This window comes from Aotus nancymaae, unplaced genomic scaffold, assembly GCF_030222135.1.
Source record: "Aotus nancymaae isolate 86718 unplaced genomic scaffold, 86718_ANA_hifiasm-v0.15.2.pri h1tg000029l, whole genome shotgun sequence".
NCBI classification, from domain to species: Eukaryota; Metazoa; Chordata; class Mammalia; order Primates; family Aotidae; genus Aotus; species Aotus nancymaae.
Window position 1 is genome coordinate 47502503 of NW_026988442.1, and position 16080 is coordinate 47518582.

Below are 16080 nucleotides of genomic sequence, written 5' to 3' on the forward strand. Positions count from 1 at the left end.
CTGCCTTGCTGAGCTCTTTCCCCTGCCCTGTCTTCTCATTCCCCTTCTCCAGGGAGCACTCCATCCACAGGCCCCTTGCCCTAGAATCTAGATCTCAGCTCTGCCTCTGGAGACCCTGCCAAAATGCCATCCCTCATAAAACCTCAGGCTTCCAAGTCCTGCCCAAAACTCAACTATTTTTTCTCAGACTGACGAAGAGACAGTAAAGCATATAATAGGTTGCAAATTCGAAGCTAGAGAGGCATTGAACTCCCTGCCTTCTTCCTATCACCAACTGCTTCTAGTTCTTACAGTTCTTAATTTGTAACTTAAGACCCATAAATTAGCAGCATGGGACCTATAACTTTGTGCTTATGAAGAGTTACTGTTTAAAAATTGCAGTCTACTTATTAGACCATTTATTACACTAAAAAAAAAAAAAAGGTCTGAAGTTACTGGCAACAGAGCTGGGATTTTAATTAAGCGCATGGAGTCTGAGGCTAGACTACTAAGGCCTAAGTCCTGATTCTTCTTTTACTACCTCTATAGAGATCAATTTACTTAACCTTATGTGCCTCACTTTTCTCATCTGTTAAATGAGCATGATAATAGTGCCTACCTCTGGTTGTTGTGAAGATTTTAAAAGAATGGTATTTGGAAAAAGACCTACCATGCAGAAGAGCCTTGTGTTAAGCATTTGCTAGTAGTTTGTGGTTGTTATCACTATTACCAGACTCCAAATACAATACTTTTCCCACCATCACATGCAGCTTTTCAAAAATAAGTAGAAATAGCTTAAGTTCTCACTCAGCCTCCATAACACAGTAGTCATTGTGGTGGACATTTAAACACCATAGTCCTCACACTGCTCTTCAAGGGTGCCATATTGCCTTACTTTACAGATGGGCTCAGGAAAGTCAAATCTTTCACCCAAGGTCACACAGCTAATGAATAATTTTTATCCAAAGGCATTAATGGGTCTCCCTGAGATATTTTAAGCAGAAGACACAATTAGATTTATGGTCATCTGTGGCCAGATCCACTTGGTGGAGGGAGAATGTTCAGAATGTATCGTCAGGGAAGGGAAATCAAAGGTGTCTTGATGAAGGGCAAGATTGGTGGATAAAAGAACTAGTAGGTGGTTATTGCAGTACTCCAGAGAAGAAATTACAAAGGCCAAAGCTCTACCATAAGGCAAGTAGAGATTACAAATTACAGGCTACATTTTAATATTTCTGATGCAATAGTTAATAGACTTGGTAACCACAGGAATATAGAAAGTAATGAAACAATTTAATGAGCAATATTGTAAGTCTGGGGGTTTCATAAAAAGTAATGTTTTATGAAAAGAAAGTTAGCTTTGCTCTGCTAATACTATAGCATTAAATTAAATGCTTCTTTAGAATTTCCCTTTTTCTCCATGGTAATTAAGTTAAAACATGAAAAATATTTGTATTTCATGTAATATGACATTTATTTAATTAATATTCTTGCCACAGGCTTTTCCCTTGTTTTATTGATAAAAGGAGGGGCCCTCTCTGGAACAGACACCTACCAGTCTTTGGTCAATAAAACCTTCGGGTTTCCAGGGTATCTCCTCCTCTCTGTTCTTCAGTTTTTGTATCCTTTTATAGGTAAGTTGACTGTGAAGATAAATATTGCAGTTATGTGCATAAGTATATAGTCATTTCTAAATAGTGATAATAGTCATTAAAGATATTATTATAGCTGTTGAAATCTTTGCTGAATTAAATGTTTACTTCTTTAATCATATTCTTCCTTATTTTCTGGTCCTTTTGGTTTATTTTCTGACTATTTCTTTTAAGTAAAATGAGGGTTATTTTCACAGGGTTAATGTTTTGTGCTTTCTGTATTTGGTAAAAACAAAGTGGAATGATCTAGCATAAAACGTGAATAAGGTAACACATTTCTTATAAGGCTTAATACTCTTTTTTTTTTTTTGAAAAGCTAAGGATTTGTGGAAGCCATGTACTAGGCCAATGTGCTATTTAAAGTTTATACCATAATGGTGAGAATGTCACCTAGCAGTTCTTAAAAAATGAAATGTTAATGTTCACCAATGGCCAAATGGACTTTATTTTCAAAATCTGTACTACAGAAGGTATTGTTCAAACCAGTAGGTCCATATGTCTTCACAGAAGGCTAATGATATATTTCCCAAAAAAGTCTTACTTTTTCAATTGAGGGGATATTTTAGTGCCTTCAAAAGTTTCTGTTATTATTCCTCACTTTATGCAGTACATATGTTCCTGAAAAGGGGGTGTTGGAAACTGAACTTTAACAACAAAATAAATTGCATACTAAGTAACTGCCAAAACTTGCTACTTAAAGGTGTTCTGTGATGGATCAATTTGTAAAGAGAAAATTCTTCTTTTAATACAAATTGATACTCTAGCATAGATCTGTTGTCCAATTATCTTTAAAGTTTTCCAAATTGGTAATCGTAATATACATTTGAAAGTAGTAGGATTATGTCAATATTTGGGAAGTAATAATTGATCACTTTCAAAATATTTAGGATAAAATATTGTGATGGCTTATTGATGACTCTTATTTTAATTATTTTTTAGCAATGATAAGTTACAACATAATAGCTGGAGATACTTTGAGCAAAGTTTTTCAAAGAATCCCAGGAGGTAAGTCAAAATAAAAATTCTGAGGATTTAAATATGTTTATTTTATATAGTTATTTATAGTTAACATGATTCATAATAATTTATAAATAAATAATTTGAAAGTGAAATCATTGGATTACTTTAGGTATCTCACAATTTCCATGATTCATTCTGATCTTAAAGTTTTGATCTACTTTTATACAAATTTAGTTCTTATTTAGCTGTTTGAAAAAATATTGTTACTGTTTATATACTTAGAGTACTTTATAATTTAAATTATTTATCCTTCATATCACCAGCTCTCTGTGCTAACATTTTTTCATGTACTATTTAAACTACATGATTTCTTAAATAAGCAAGAGGACTATGTTCCCCATTATTTGTATTAAGGTATAATTTAATACAGTAAAATTAGCCCTTTAAAATCTATATTCTGTGGTCAGGGGTGGTGGCTCACGCCTAATATCCCATCACTTTGGGAGGCAGAGGAGGTTGGATCGCTTGAGCTCAGGAGTTCAAGACCAGCCTGGGCAACATAGTGAAACCTTGTCTCTACAAAAAGTACAAAAATTAGCAGGACATGGTGCATGCACCTGCAGTCCCAGCTACTTGAGAGGCTGAAGTGGGAGGATCACTTGAGCCAGGAGGTGGAGGCTACAGTGAGCTGTGATCGTGCCACTGCCCTCCAGGTTGGACAACAGACTGAGACCTTGTCTCAAAAAATATATTTAAAAAACCTATATTCTGTTAGTTTTGACAGAGGAATATAGTCAAATAACTACAGCTGCAATCAAAACAAAGAACGACAAGCCAGGCACAGTAGCATGTTCCTGTAGTCCCAGCTACACTGGAGACTAAAGCAGAAGGATTGCTTGAGCTCAGGAGTGTGAGCCACATAGAGATTCTGTCTCTAAAAACAATAAAAATAATGCAGAACAATTCCATCACTCCCTCCAGTTTCCCCATTTCCCTTTGTAGTCAAACCGTAATCTCCAGCTCCCCCTTTCAACCTCCTGATGAGATTTCTCTCCCTGTAGTTTTGTTTTTTTCAGAATGCCAGGTAAATGACATCATACCATATGTTGCTTTTTTGAGTCTGGCTTATTTTATTTAGAAAGGTGCATTTGAGATTCAGCTACGTCTTTAGATACGTCAGTAGTTTACTCTTTTTAACAAATTACTGAGAAGCATCCCATTTTATGGATGTACAATAGTGTATCTGTCACCCAGTTAGGGACATTTTTGTCATTTCCAGTTTAGTGTAATTACAAAAAAATCAGTGTGAACATTCTCAAGCAGACCTTTTCAACATATCGCTACAACTTCACTCCCTGTTCAACTTTTCACTATGTCATGGTTTTTAGAATAATTCAGAGATCATGTGTCTTTTTGCTTTGAAGAGCTTCTCATCCAAACTACATAATCACCATTTCACTGTGACACTCTCTACAGTTGCCATTACAGTTGAGGAGATTGACACAAAAACACGTTTCCTCTTAGTGCTTGAATCACTCATTCTAGAGACCTACAAAACAAAATGAAACAAAACCTAGAGCTAGAAACTACAGCTATTCCTCACACAGGGTTTATTGGAACTCGAGATCATGGAGACATAGCTATCAAATCACAGACAACCTAATGACCTGCTGTGTGACCCTGAGAAGGTTAGTTGTCCTCTCTGAGTTCCAGTTTCCTCATCTCTAAATTATGAATCATAATATTATCTGCTTCATAGAATAGTTGTGCGAACCAAAAGAGGTGAGACAGGTAGTGTCTACCACACAGTAGATTTATCCAGTACTGTTAGCTATCATTAATGTTAACCTGGACTGTCTGTAGCTTCTGTGCCAGCCCCCAAATTCCAGAGCATGAATGCATAAGCTGAGACCACAAGAGTGGGTAGAATGCTAAGAGAAAATGGGCAGAATATAATACAAGACATACAATATAATGTGTGTCTTATTTTTTCTTACTTGTGTATGCAAATAGAAAATTATGTATACATAATTTGCATACACAAGTAAGAAAAAATAAGAAAGAAATATATTTACATATAAACTGTGGTTATCTTTTAATCATAAGATGCATGGGATTTTTGTGGGGTTTGTTTTTGTTATTTTTTCAAGGTTTTTCTTTCTCTCTCCTTTTTTTTTTTTTTTTTTTTTTTTTGCTTTTCAAGATGGGGTCTCACCCTGTTGCTCAGGCTAGAGTGCAGTGGTATAATCAGCTCATTGCAGTCTTGACCTCTCAGGCTCAGGTGATCCTCCCACCTCAGACTCCCAAGTAGCTGGGACTACAGGTGCACACCACCACGCCTGGTTTTGTAGAGATGGCGTTTTGCTTTGTTGCCCAGGCTTGTCTCAAACTCCTGAGCGCAAAGGATCTGCCCACTTCAACCTCCCAAATTGTTGGGATTATAGGCATGAGCCATCTCACTTGGCCTCTAAGATTTTTCAAAAGAGAATTACTAATTCCATATATATATATTTTACATGGAAATTTGCTCTTGTTGCCCAGGCTGGAATGCAGTGGCAAAATCTTGGCTCACCACAACCTCAGCCCCCAGATTCAAGCGATTCTCCTGTTGCAACCTCCTAAGTAGCGGGGACTATAGGCACATGCACCACCATGCCTGGCTAATTTTGTATTTTTAGTAGGAACGGGGTTTCTCCATGCTGTTCAGGCTGGTCTCGAACTCCCGACCTCAGGTGATCCGCCTGCCTTGGCCTCCCAAAGTGCTGGGATTACAGGGGTGAGCCACCATGCCCAGTCAAAAAAATATATTTTATTACTGTATTTTCCTATTCAAAAAGTAGCATCTATTTATTGGAAAAAGTATTAGAAAGCACAGACAAGTAAAATGGAGAATATAGAAAACACTAACAATCTCTTCCTCTTGGGACAATCAGGTGGAAACCATCTTTTCAACCCCCTTCCTGTTTTTCCTCTTCCTTCCTTTCTTTTTCCTTTTTAATGCATACTTTTAGAGTTTTAAGAATACATGTAATTTCAGATATTCATGTGAATAATATAACATTATATATCTTGTTTTATAATACATTTCTTTCTCTTAGTAATATTTTAAGAACATATTCTCATATCAAAACATAAATATATATATGCATTAATGGAAGTTCAGTCTTCTGTACAGTATCTATTGTACAGTTGGAGTGACCATAATTAATTTACCTTTCCCTGATATGAACATTTGGATCAGTAATTTTATTTGCAATTATACAAACAATGTATAAATAACACCCTTCGTAAAAATAAAACATTATAGAAAAAACTAATGGTCCCTTGAAACCCCCTTACTGGTTTTCAATTTTGTAATAATCAAAAATGACTTTTAAAAATGTAGGTCACATGGCAAAGAACACAACTTTATTCTTTCCGCATTTTCAACATTTTGAGGTATGACAGTTTATAATGTTCACTTTGTATATCTTGTGAGACATATTATCCCAGAGTATATTTAGACGTAGATATTACAAAATTCTTAGCAAAGCTTTATTTTTTTTCTGAAATACATCCCTAATGTCTTAAATTGGCAAGTAGGCAGTTACCTGTACTTTTCTCTGGTAGCCAAAGCCTTGGTTCTTGATATAAGTCAAAGTAACAAGAAATGTTGGTATAAAAAAATAATATGTTTACATGCTTTTAAATTTTTTCAGAATTTTTATTTTCAAAAATTTCAAGGTTCACCTTTCTTTACTGTTGTTTAAACATTTAAAATGCATGCTTGCGTGCATTTTTGATAGATCAGTATAGGTAATATATCTCATCATTAGATCATTAGTGAAAAACGTCCTTTATGCAACACCCTTTAACCTCAGTTATCAGGCGCCTACCTGTTGATCCTACAGCACTCTGTGCCAGCGTTTATCTAGCCCTTAGCAACTTCTCAATGAAGCAAAAGGCTTAAAGGGTAAATAGAAACAGATACACAAATAATTTGGTTCAAATTATGTTCGCCACAAATATGTAAATAGTGAGTTCAGGGATTTTGGAATTGATTTTCCTGTTTTACTGTTTTAATTTTTACTTTTATAATGACTAGTTATGGCTGAGTTCAACTATTCATGATTAAATATTCCATTCCATATATATGTATAAATATATACACATACACATGTATACACACCATATACATATATATATACACACTATATAGAGAGAAAATACTAATAATCTAATAACCATATATAAAATACACATCCGTGGTAAAAATTTATGTCATTTTGAAATTTATTTCTTGAAATTTTCTTGTAAGTTTATTAGCCATCTAAGAAAATTAGTGTCATTGTTTAGGATAATAGCTTTTATTTTCTTACCACAATTATTCACTCATTTAAGACTGGATCTCTATAGACTTTAGAATTTGCAGAGACGGATGCACAATGACTTGGTACTACTGAAGACATTGTTAGAATATAATGACACAATCTCTGAGTGAAATTTGATATAAGCTAAAAATGTAAACAATAGTGTCTTCATTGAAATAGATATATAGCTCCTTAAGTGACTGTTTTAATTAGCACTGCTTTTAAAATATGTAAATCCTTGTATGTTTTATTTTATGCTTAAAACTTCCATTTCTATTTGATTATATACACAATGCATATAATGATGTGTAATTTTCTATATATGTATATGGAAATTTCTATATATGTATACGGAATATATATGTATATGTAATTTTCTATATGTGTATATTTCTATGTATGTATATGTGTGTGTATATATACATATCATGCATATATATATATATAATTTTCTATTTGTATTTACACATGACCATAGCCAAGAATCTGCAGTGTCTACCAGTTGCAGCAGCTTCCCTGTGACTTCCGCCCTATCCAATAAGCGGCTTCTGCCACTCGGGGAAACCACTTCTTTCTTGACAAAAGTATAGAACTGTATCAAATATTTTTTATCTAAATCTTGATTTTTAAAATTTTGTTAAAGTATTACTGTCCAAGACTGTTGGGTATAGAGAAAAAAAATTCATAGAAAATGAATCATCCTCCTAAAGCTTACTTTCTACCTGAAGCATTTTGTCATTAAAGGGTTTTGGGCAGGGAATGACATAATGTATTTTACCGTTGAAAAGGAATTCTGTAGTTTTGGTTTAAGAGTATACTCTAAGAAGACAAAGGTAGGCAGAAGCATGAAAACCGGTTAAGAGGCTATTAAAATAATTTCAGGGTGAAATATTACAACATCATTTGAAGTATAAGTCATCCTGAAGTTTTTTTGTATTTTTTGTATTTTTGTGATTTATTTTTATTTTTACATGTTTCTAGAGTATATTAACTCAAAATCATTGTCATTGAGGTAGCATTTATGTTTAAGTAATTTTTATAAATAAATGCTGGGCTATTCAGTGTGTCACCAATGTGTTACTTATACCTGTAACGTTTAATAATATTTATTATGTTTTAGTTGATCCTGAAAATTTGTTTGTTGGTCGCCACTTCATTATTGGGCTTTCCACAGTTACCTTTACTCTGCCTTTATCCTTGTACCGAGATATAGGAAAGCTTGGAAAGGTAATTTTTACATGTTAAATGGGCACAGAAATGTGCCTTGTTGCCTGCCTTAATCTATTGTCTACTTGGCAAAGTTCTTAATTACAGTATTCATCTTTAGTTTCTTCTACTTTACTTAGAGTTATGCTAGAGTAAACCGTGTTTGAAACATTAGTTTGTGAGAACTGATAAATAGTTGATGAATATGAACTAATATATTCTTCCTTTTCTTTTTTAAGGTAGATACCCTAACTGATGTCAGACAGCACATTTTAAATTTAGAAAATATAAAGAACTATATTTAAAGCAAATCTAATTTAATAGAGAAGTGTTTCATCTTTTTTTGTAGGTAGTTTAAACAATTTAGAGTTAAACTAAGAAGTAACAATGAGTCACTTCAATGGCTTAAAATATTTTTATTTGTAAGTTACAATGTCTATTGTGCTTATTTTTCATTCAGCGAATTTAGTTTTCAATGTGTTGATTGGTCAATTTTTGAGAATTTAGCCAATATTTATAATTTGTATTATTGAAGAGAAATACTGAACTCTTCCAATGAAAACAATTAAATAATTATTCAGTTCACTACAGATGTTCATTTGCACTTACTCTCAAGGAATATTTGTATTTTACCCAAAATATTATTGGTACTATGTCTACATAATGCCAATGCCAAACATTCTGACAAGATATTTTTGCAAAGGATTATTTATATAATATTTTTATATTCTATTTTGAAAAATCCAACATTTGACTGAATTTTACTTTTCGCTATTATATGTTTGACGTTGTATATCCAATTATGAAGCCCATCCTTCCAGGTAGAGCTGACGGTAGACATAATATTGTAAAGTATTCTGACCATCCCTAATAGTTATCTGGAAACAAACAAGATGGTATCAAAACATGCTTTTTTGTGAACTATATAAAATAATTGAACTATTTTCCACTTCACATATTCAATGTAGACATAAATGTTATCTTCTGAGCAGACAGTGAGGCATTCATAAAAGGAAAGCTATTAACATTATATCATATTATTAATACCTGAGCATGTTTTCCCTAAATATCCCTCAAAAGTATCATATTGAGATATCTAAGTAAATCTCTCAATGGATAAAGCAGAGTGGTTAGGAGCCCTAATCTGGAGTAAGGCTGCTTATATCTGAGTTCTCTCTCTGCCACGTTCCAGCTGCGTATCCTTAGGGATGTTGTTTAATCTCTATGCCACTCAGAAGATAAGCCAATTCATAATAGAAACTTCTTTCTAGTTAAAAATTAACAACTTAGAAAACAAGGTTAATGAGATTCACATGAAATACAAGCAGTTATATATTTATTTTTCCTTATCAGAGAAAGGATCCATAATGTGCTTATTCATTTAAAAAAATTAGGACTAGAAACAGAAACCTAGCATAATGAGTTCACAGGACGCAGACACACACAAACCAGTTTATATTTTAACCAGTTGACAGAATGACAGAACAGAGAGGAAGAAGCAAAACAGGCCTAGAAACACAGACCAAAGGGCAAAACCATGTAGGAAAAGTAGAGCTGGAGAGCAGAGAGGAAAAGCTGAGGTACCCGCTCCTTAAAAAAAAAAGGAGGAGGAGGAGTGTGTGTACTGCTGGAAGCAAGAGAGTAAAGTAAAACAAGTAGAAGCAGCAACTATAGATAGAAAAAAAGCACATGTCGACACTAAAGTAGGACGTGAAGAAAAAAGAAAACATAATTTCACTTTTACTTTCATAAGCGAAAATCACCAGTTTTGTGTTCTATGCAGAAGCCACCATAAATGTTTAAAGCCATATTGCATGGTGATGATAGTCATATATAATACTTGCTCATCTACTTGGGGTGGGTGCGGGGAACCAAGACTCTGATCTGATAAGAAGTTACCTGCTTCACGTTGTCAACACCAAGATGCAAGAATAACCTACTTAAGAATTAGGCAGAAAAATCTATGTGTAAATTTACCCAATTAAAAATGATAAAGACTTAATATACTAAATAAAATAATCTCTGTCCTAAATTGACAATACCCTTGTATTTTCTTTACAGGTCTCCCTCATCTCTACAGGTTTAACAACTCTGATTCTTGGAATTGTAATGGCAAGGGCAGTTTCATTGGGTCCACACATGTAAGTTTTGTGGTTACACTTGTTAGTCTCTGGTTTATGGCCTTCACGTAGATATTTATATGGCATAAATGCAGAAATATAAAGTAACCATGGTATCAGAAACATCATTTATGGTTAGTATTTGACAAAATGAGATAAAATAATTACAGGTAAGTAAACATGCATTTTTCATTTGGACCCTAGGAGGCTGATAGAATTAAACCAGGTTTAATGGCCAGCCCAAATAATTAGAAAAAGAAAAGAATTTTGAATAGTTGAAAAGGGGCATAATGGATGTTTTTAATCCATCAATTAAAATGTGAACACTGAAAACCACCCTTTATTCTCTTCTGATTATTTTTATTAATTATTTTGTGTTAAAATACTCCATCATTTGTGAACTACTGATAACAACTGATAGTGCTATTTGTTTCTTTTTAATGTTATTATTTGGTCGGGTAAAATGTTGACAAATTGGTATTGGTTCCCCCAATTTTAAAAATGTTACTCATTCATTAAATTTTATAGTCTATGTCCTATCAATCTAAACTACACTGTTTCTATGCTATGCTTATATAGCAGACTCCCCAGATACAGACTGGGCAGTTTATAGTCACAGTCTCAAGAAAATGCTAGAATGAAATCAGCTTAGATTGGCTTTACATGCTGAATTGGGTTTCCACAACTCATAATAAATATTAGCCGAATAAATAAATAATACATTAAGGAGTGTCCAGGGTACCTTAAATGTTTTCTCCAAACAAAACAAAGAAAAAATAATTTAAGATGTAATATCTAGCACAATGCAAGGAATACTAGGTTTTTAATGAATGGCATCTGTAAGTAAACACATAAAAGGAAACCTAATGAAGAGTCCTAATTGTTAATGCAGTGGCCAAGGTAATTTATGTTTTCTCATTGATTAATTGTTGTGCTGCAAAATTAATTCATTTTCCACTGATAATCTTCTTAGTGTACCAGGAAAATACATAAATAAATAAATAAATAAATAAATAAATAAGATCTCAAGTTTATTGGGGAAAAAGCATGAAGTATCTATGAAATATCCAGTCTAAGTGCATTTGATATAGCCTTTTCTTTCATAAAAGCAAATGCCCATTTTGAAAGCATTGAAAAAAAGAAAGCATAAATGTTTATATTACTCTTTTTCCTCAAATAACTTAATCCTGACTCATATTTGTATTGGTCAACTCAGAATGTCATAACAAAGACACATAAACTGAGTAATGTTAAATGACAGTAATGTATTTTCTCATAGCTCTCAAGGCTGGAAGTTAGAGATCTGGGTGCCAGCATGGTAGAGTTCTGGTAAAGGCCATCTTCCTGCCTTATTGAGGGCAGTCTTCCTGCTGTGTCCTCACATGGAAGAAAGACAGCAAGATCTCAGGTGTCTCTTTTTATAAGGGCACCAGTCCCATACTGAGAGCCCCATTCTCCCTTCATGTATTTATCTAACCCTAATTGTCTCTCAAGATCTCCCAAAGACCTCAACTCCAAATGCCAGCACATTGAGAGTTAGGGCTTCAACATATAAATTTGGAGGGATACAATTCAATTCACAGCATTAGTGGGTTTTTTTTTTTTCTTTTTCTTTTTTTTAGAGACAGGGTCTCATTCCCTCACCCAGGCTGGAGTGCAATGGTGAAATCATAGCTCACTGCAGCCTTGAACTCCTGGGTTCAAACAGTCCTCCTGCCTCAGCCTCCTATGTAGCTGGGACTGCAGGCATATGCCACCACACCCGGCTAATGTTTTATTTTATTTTTTGTAGAGATGGAGTCTCACTAATTTGCCCAGGCTGGCCTCAAACACCTGGCCCCAAACAACTCTCCTGTCTCAGCTTCCCAAGGTGCTAGGATTAACAGGTGTGAGCCACCATGCCTGACCTACACTAGTGGTTTTGAAATGCACCTGTTTCACTTCAATACGGCCATTTATTCTTTCACTTTAGTAAACACTTACTGAGTTTCTATTGTTTCCAGTGATTGTGTTGCACCCTGAGAGAAAAAGAGTAGAGAGAGGCCAGAATTAGCAAATTGTTTGCAATCAACGATGGAGAAAGGACATATTCTAAACACCCCTGCACCACAAAAAAAAAAAAAAAAAAAAAAAAGGAAGAAAAATAAATGACGGTACCAGGTAGTAAGTGCAAAGCAGAAACATGAAAGAAAGGCAGAGACAGTGCCAAAGCAGAGGGTGCTTAATGATCTATCCTGATCAGGGAAGGTTTCCTGGAGAAAGAAAAAATGATCTGTGTGTTGTAAAAGATGAATTGCAATTTTTCCAGATACATAAAGGGTAAAGGTATTACAGACTCAGGGAAAGCTATGTATAAAATGTATACTTAATTCTACTGACTAATATCATTTTGTGCATGTATGCACAAAAACATATACTTAATTCCACTGATATTAATTTAGTGTCTATTATGATGGCACCATATTCAGCTCCAGTTTTCAAAGCTGAATTCACAGTAACAGAAAGCTAATGAGTATATTAAACAGAATACAGTAAAGTATAATTTGGGCTAAAAGTTTTAATTGTGTAAGACCAAATTGTTTTAATTGATTTGTTTTACTATAAAAAGTGTTTACAGGGGGCCGGGCGTGGTGGCTCACGCCTGTAATCCCAGAACTTTGGGAGGCCGAGGCGGGTGGATCACGAGGTCAAGAGATCGAGACCATACTAGTCAACATGGTGAAACCCCGTCTCTACTAAAAATACAAAAAATTAGCTGGCCACGGTGGTGCGTGCCTGTAATCCCAGCTACTCAGAGGGCTGAGGCAGGAGAAATGCCTGAACCCAGGAGGCGGAGGTTGCGGTGAGCCGAGATCGCGCCATTGCACTCCAGCCTGGGTAACAAGAGCAAAACTCCGTCTCAAAAAAAAAAAAAAAAAAGTGTTTACAGGGAAAAAAATAATTAGTTATAATAAAAGGTCTTATAGGTTTGGTAAATATAGTATTATGAGACAATAATGAAGGGAAAATATAACTAAACTAGAAAGTTACTTAATCCTCAGTTGCACCATGGGAGAACAGTGTAAAGCAATGATTCTCAACACTTGTTTCACGTAAGAATTATCTGAGTATCGTTAGAAAATACTGATGCCAGGGCCCCACCTGTAGAGATTATGAAGGAATTGATCTAGGGGCCAGGCAACTGGATTCATTATTTTCCTGTTGGGGATTCTATGAACAAAGATTCTAGAGCCTCTTGGTTTAAAGAGATTAGAATCATGAGTACATTTTTTTAAAACTAACACATTGTTTCTAAAATTAAACCAGAGATTTTGTGTTATTTTAGTTACTGTTGTGTGATCATTTTTCATGATTCATTCTCCACTATTTTCTTCAGTATTTTTATGTGCAAAATGTCATGTGAAATACTGTCATGAATACATAGAGAAATAAAATATCTCTGCTTTCAAGGGGCTCACAGTTTAGTGAAGAAGTCAAAGCTAAGCAAATGACTATCATATAGGCAGTGTACCTTGATACATAGAAGAAAGGAAGGGCAGTTCACTTCCTGGTAGGGCTCAAAGAACTGATTTTATGACCAAAGAGCTATTTAGGTCTGTTGTCAGCAAAACGTGGCCTGTATCTGTCTGACCTTCGTCTAGTAGTGATACAATATTTTATCTGAGTCTTTGAAATTTAATAACAAGGATTGTTTACTTAACTCTTTCAATATTTAGATGTTAAAGAAGTGTTTTTTTTAATACTGTGCCACATTTTATGTGTTTGAATACTACTGCAAACAACTTCTGTTCATCCTGATTTACAATCAGGCTAATCAAATCCCAAGTTCAGGAGTTGGCATGGTAGCTAGTCAGGCAGGCTTCTTTCTGAAAATATGACAGCAATGAATGCTTGTAATCCATAAAACATGAGAAATTCAATACTCCATGTGTGGTTTTCTTCATTTTCGGCTTAGATGAATGATCAGAAAACCTGCGGTTTTTTCCATAGGTCTTTTAAAGTGATGTTTGAGAAAGATCTTTAAACCCACTATCAGAAAAGGCGAAGGTCTGTAATGGCTACTGGTGTTGACCTTGTTACCATGGAAACACCATTTTAGTGGTTATGCTTTTAAAATAAAACACAATTCAATTTCCTCTTCCATAATTTATAGGGCCATAAATTCTGCTTTTTGATACGATTTCAAATATCTCACAATCCAATGACTTTCAGGTTTTTTTTGAAATTACATTCAGTTTTACTGTATTTTCTAACCTTTTGCTTTCTAAAAACTAAGATGGCAAAGAAATTTAATTGCTTTTCAGAAAGTGTGCTGGTATAAAAATGCAGTAACAGTTCTCCCATTTTTTTTCTAACTAGAATCAGAGGCATTATCACTGTGAAAGACCTTCATTCAATGCCTTACTAATAATTAATTATTCGCATTCAGAATGGAAATTATAACATACAGTCCAAATTTACAACTATTTTCCCCTCATATGACATCTTTCTTACAGCATTTTAATCATGTGATATTCTAAACAAAATTCCAAAAAGTGAGTCTATACTTTCAATAGGCATTTATGCATATAAAATGTGTCTTCTCCAAGGATCTCAATGCAATTAGTTTCCTTACACCTTATCCATTCTAACCCTGAAATTCTACAGTTTAATGCTACATATAAAGAACTAGAGATGGGGTTAAGAAAAGGATTTTAAAAAATGGGTAAAGACAGAGGAAGGCTACATATTTAAGGAAAGAAATGATTCATTCTGACAAATATTAGCCATTCAACTTTTGTTTAAGTTCAGAGGTACACGTGCAGGTTTGTTATATAGGTAAACTTGTAACATGGGGGTTTGTTGTACAGATTATTTCATCACTCAGGTATTAATCCTAGTACCCATTAGTTATCTTTCCTGATCCTCTCCTTCCCCCCAAGTTCTACCCTCTGATATGTCCCAGTGTGTGTTGTTCCTCTCTCTGTGGCCACGTGTTCTGATCATTTAGCTCCCACTTATAAGTGAGAATATGTGTTCTTTACTTCTCTGTTCCTGCATTAGTTTGCTAAGGATAACGTCTCCCAGCTCAATCCATGTTCTTGCATGGGACATGATCTCATTCTTTTGTATGGCTGCATAGTATTTCATGGTGTACATGCACCACATTTTCTTTAGTCAGTCTGCCATTGATGGACATTTATTTTGATCCCATGTCTTGCTATTGTGACTAGTGCTGTAATGAACATACGGATATACATGTTTTCATGATAAAACAATTTATATTCCTTTGGGTATATACTCAGTGATGAGATTGCTGGGCCAAATGCTAGTTCTGCTTTTTCAGACCTTTGAGGAATCACTACACTGTCTTCCACAATGGTTGAACTAATTTGCACTCCCACCAACGGTGTGTGAGTGTTCTTTTTTCTCTGCAATCTTCCCAGCAGCTGTCATTTTTTGATTTTTTAGTAATATCCATTCTGACTGGTGTGAGATGATATCTCATGGTGCTTTTGATTTGCATTTCTCTAACAATCAGTGATGAGCTTTTTGGCCACATGTATGTCTTTTGAAGAGTGTCTGTTCATGTCCTTTGCCTACTTTTTAACGGTTTATTTTTTTTCTTGTAAATTTGTTTAAGTCCCTTATAGATGCTATATATTAGACCTTCGTCAGATGCATAGTTTGCAGAAATGTATTCCTATTCTGTAGGTTGTTCACTTTGTTGATTGTTTCTTTTGCTGTGCAGATGCTCTTTAGGTTGATTAGATCCTGTTTGTCAATTTTTGCTTTTGTTGCAATTGCTTTCGGAATCTTCATCATGAAATATTT

General features: G+C 34.5%; 1 protein-coding gene and 1 long non-coding RNA gene across 4 annotated transcripts in view; one reads left to right on the top strand and one right to left on the bottom strand.

The window, feature by feature from the left end:
- LOC105708929 (uncharacterized) overlaps nt 1-16080 on the bottom strand; it is a 95224-nt gene that overhangs the window by 7783 nt on the left and 71361 nt on the right. Inside the window, exon 4 of the long non-coding RNA XR_001105407.2 lies at nt 1535-1622. This is a non-coding gene — a long non-coding RNA (uncharacterized LOC105708929). The remainder of the gene's footprint in view (nt 1-1534; nt 1623-16080) is intronic.
- The window catches only part of SLC38A11 (solute carrier family 38 member 11), a 57242-nt gene that overhangs the window by 3508 nt on the left and 37654 nt on the right, over nt 1-16080 (top strand). For 2 of the 3 annotated variants that reach the window (XM_012440667.3, XM_012440668.2), the window contains exons 4-7: nt 1479-1613; nt 2571-2636; nt 8061-8167; nt 10208-10287. In XM_012440667.3, the coding sequence (XP_012296090.1) occupies nt 1479-1613; nt 2571-2636; nt 8061-8167; nt 10208-10287 (388 nt within the window). Of the gene's footprint in view, nt 1-1478; nt 1614-2570; nt 2637-8060; nt 8168-10207; nt 10288-16080 lie in introns of those variants that run through there. The other variant, XM_064382663.1, reaches the window with a different exon arrangement.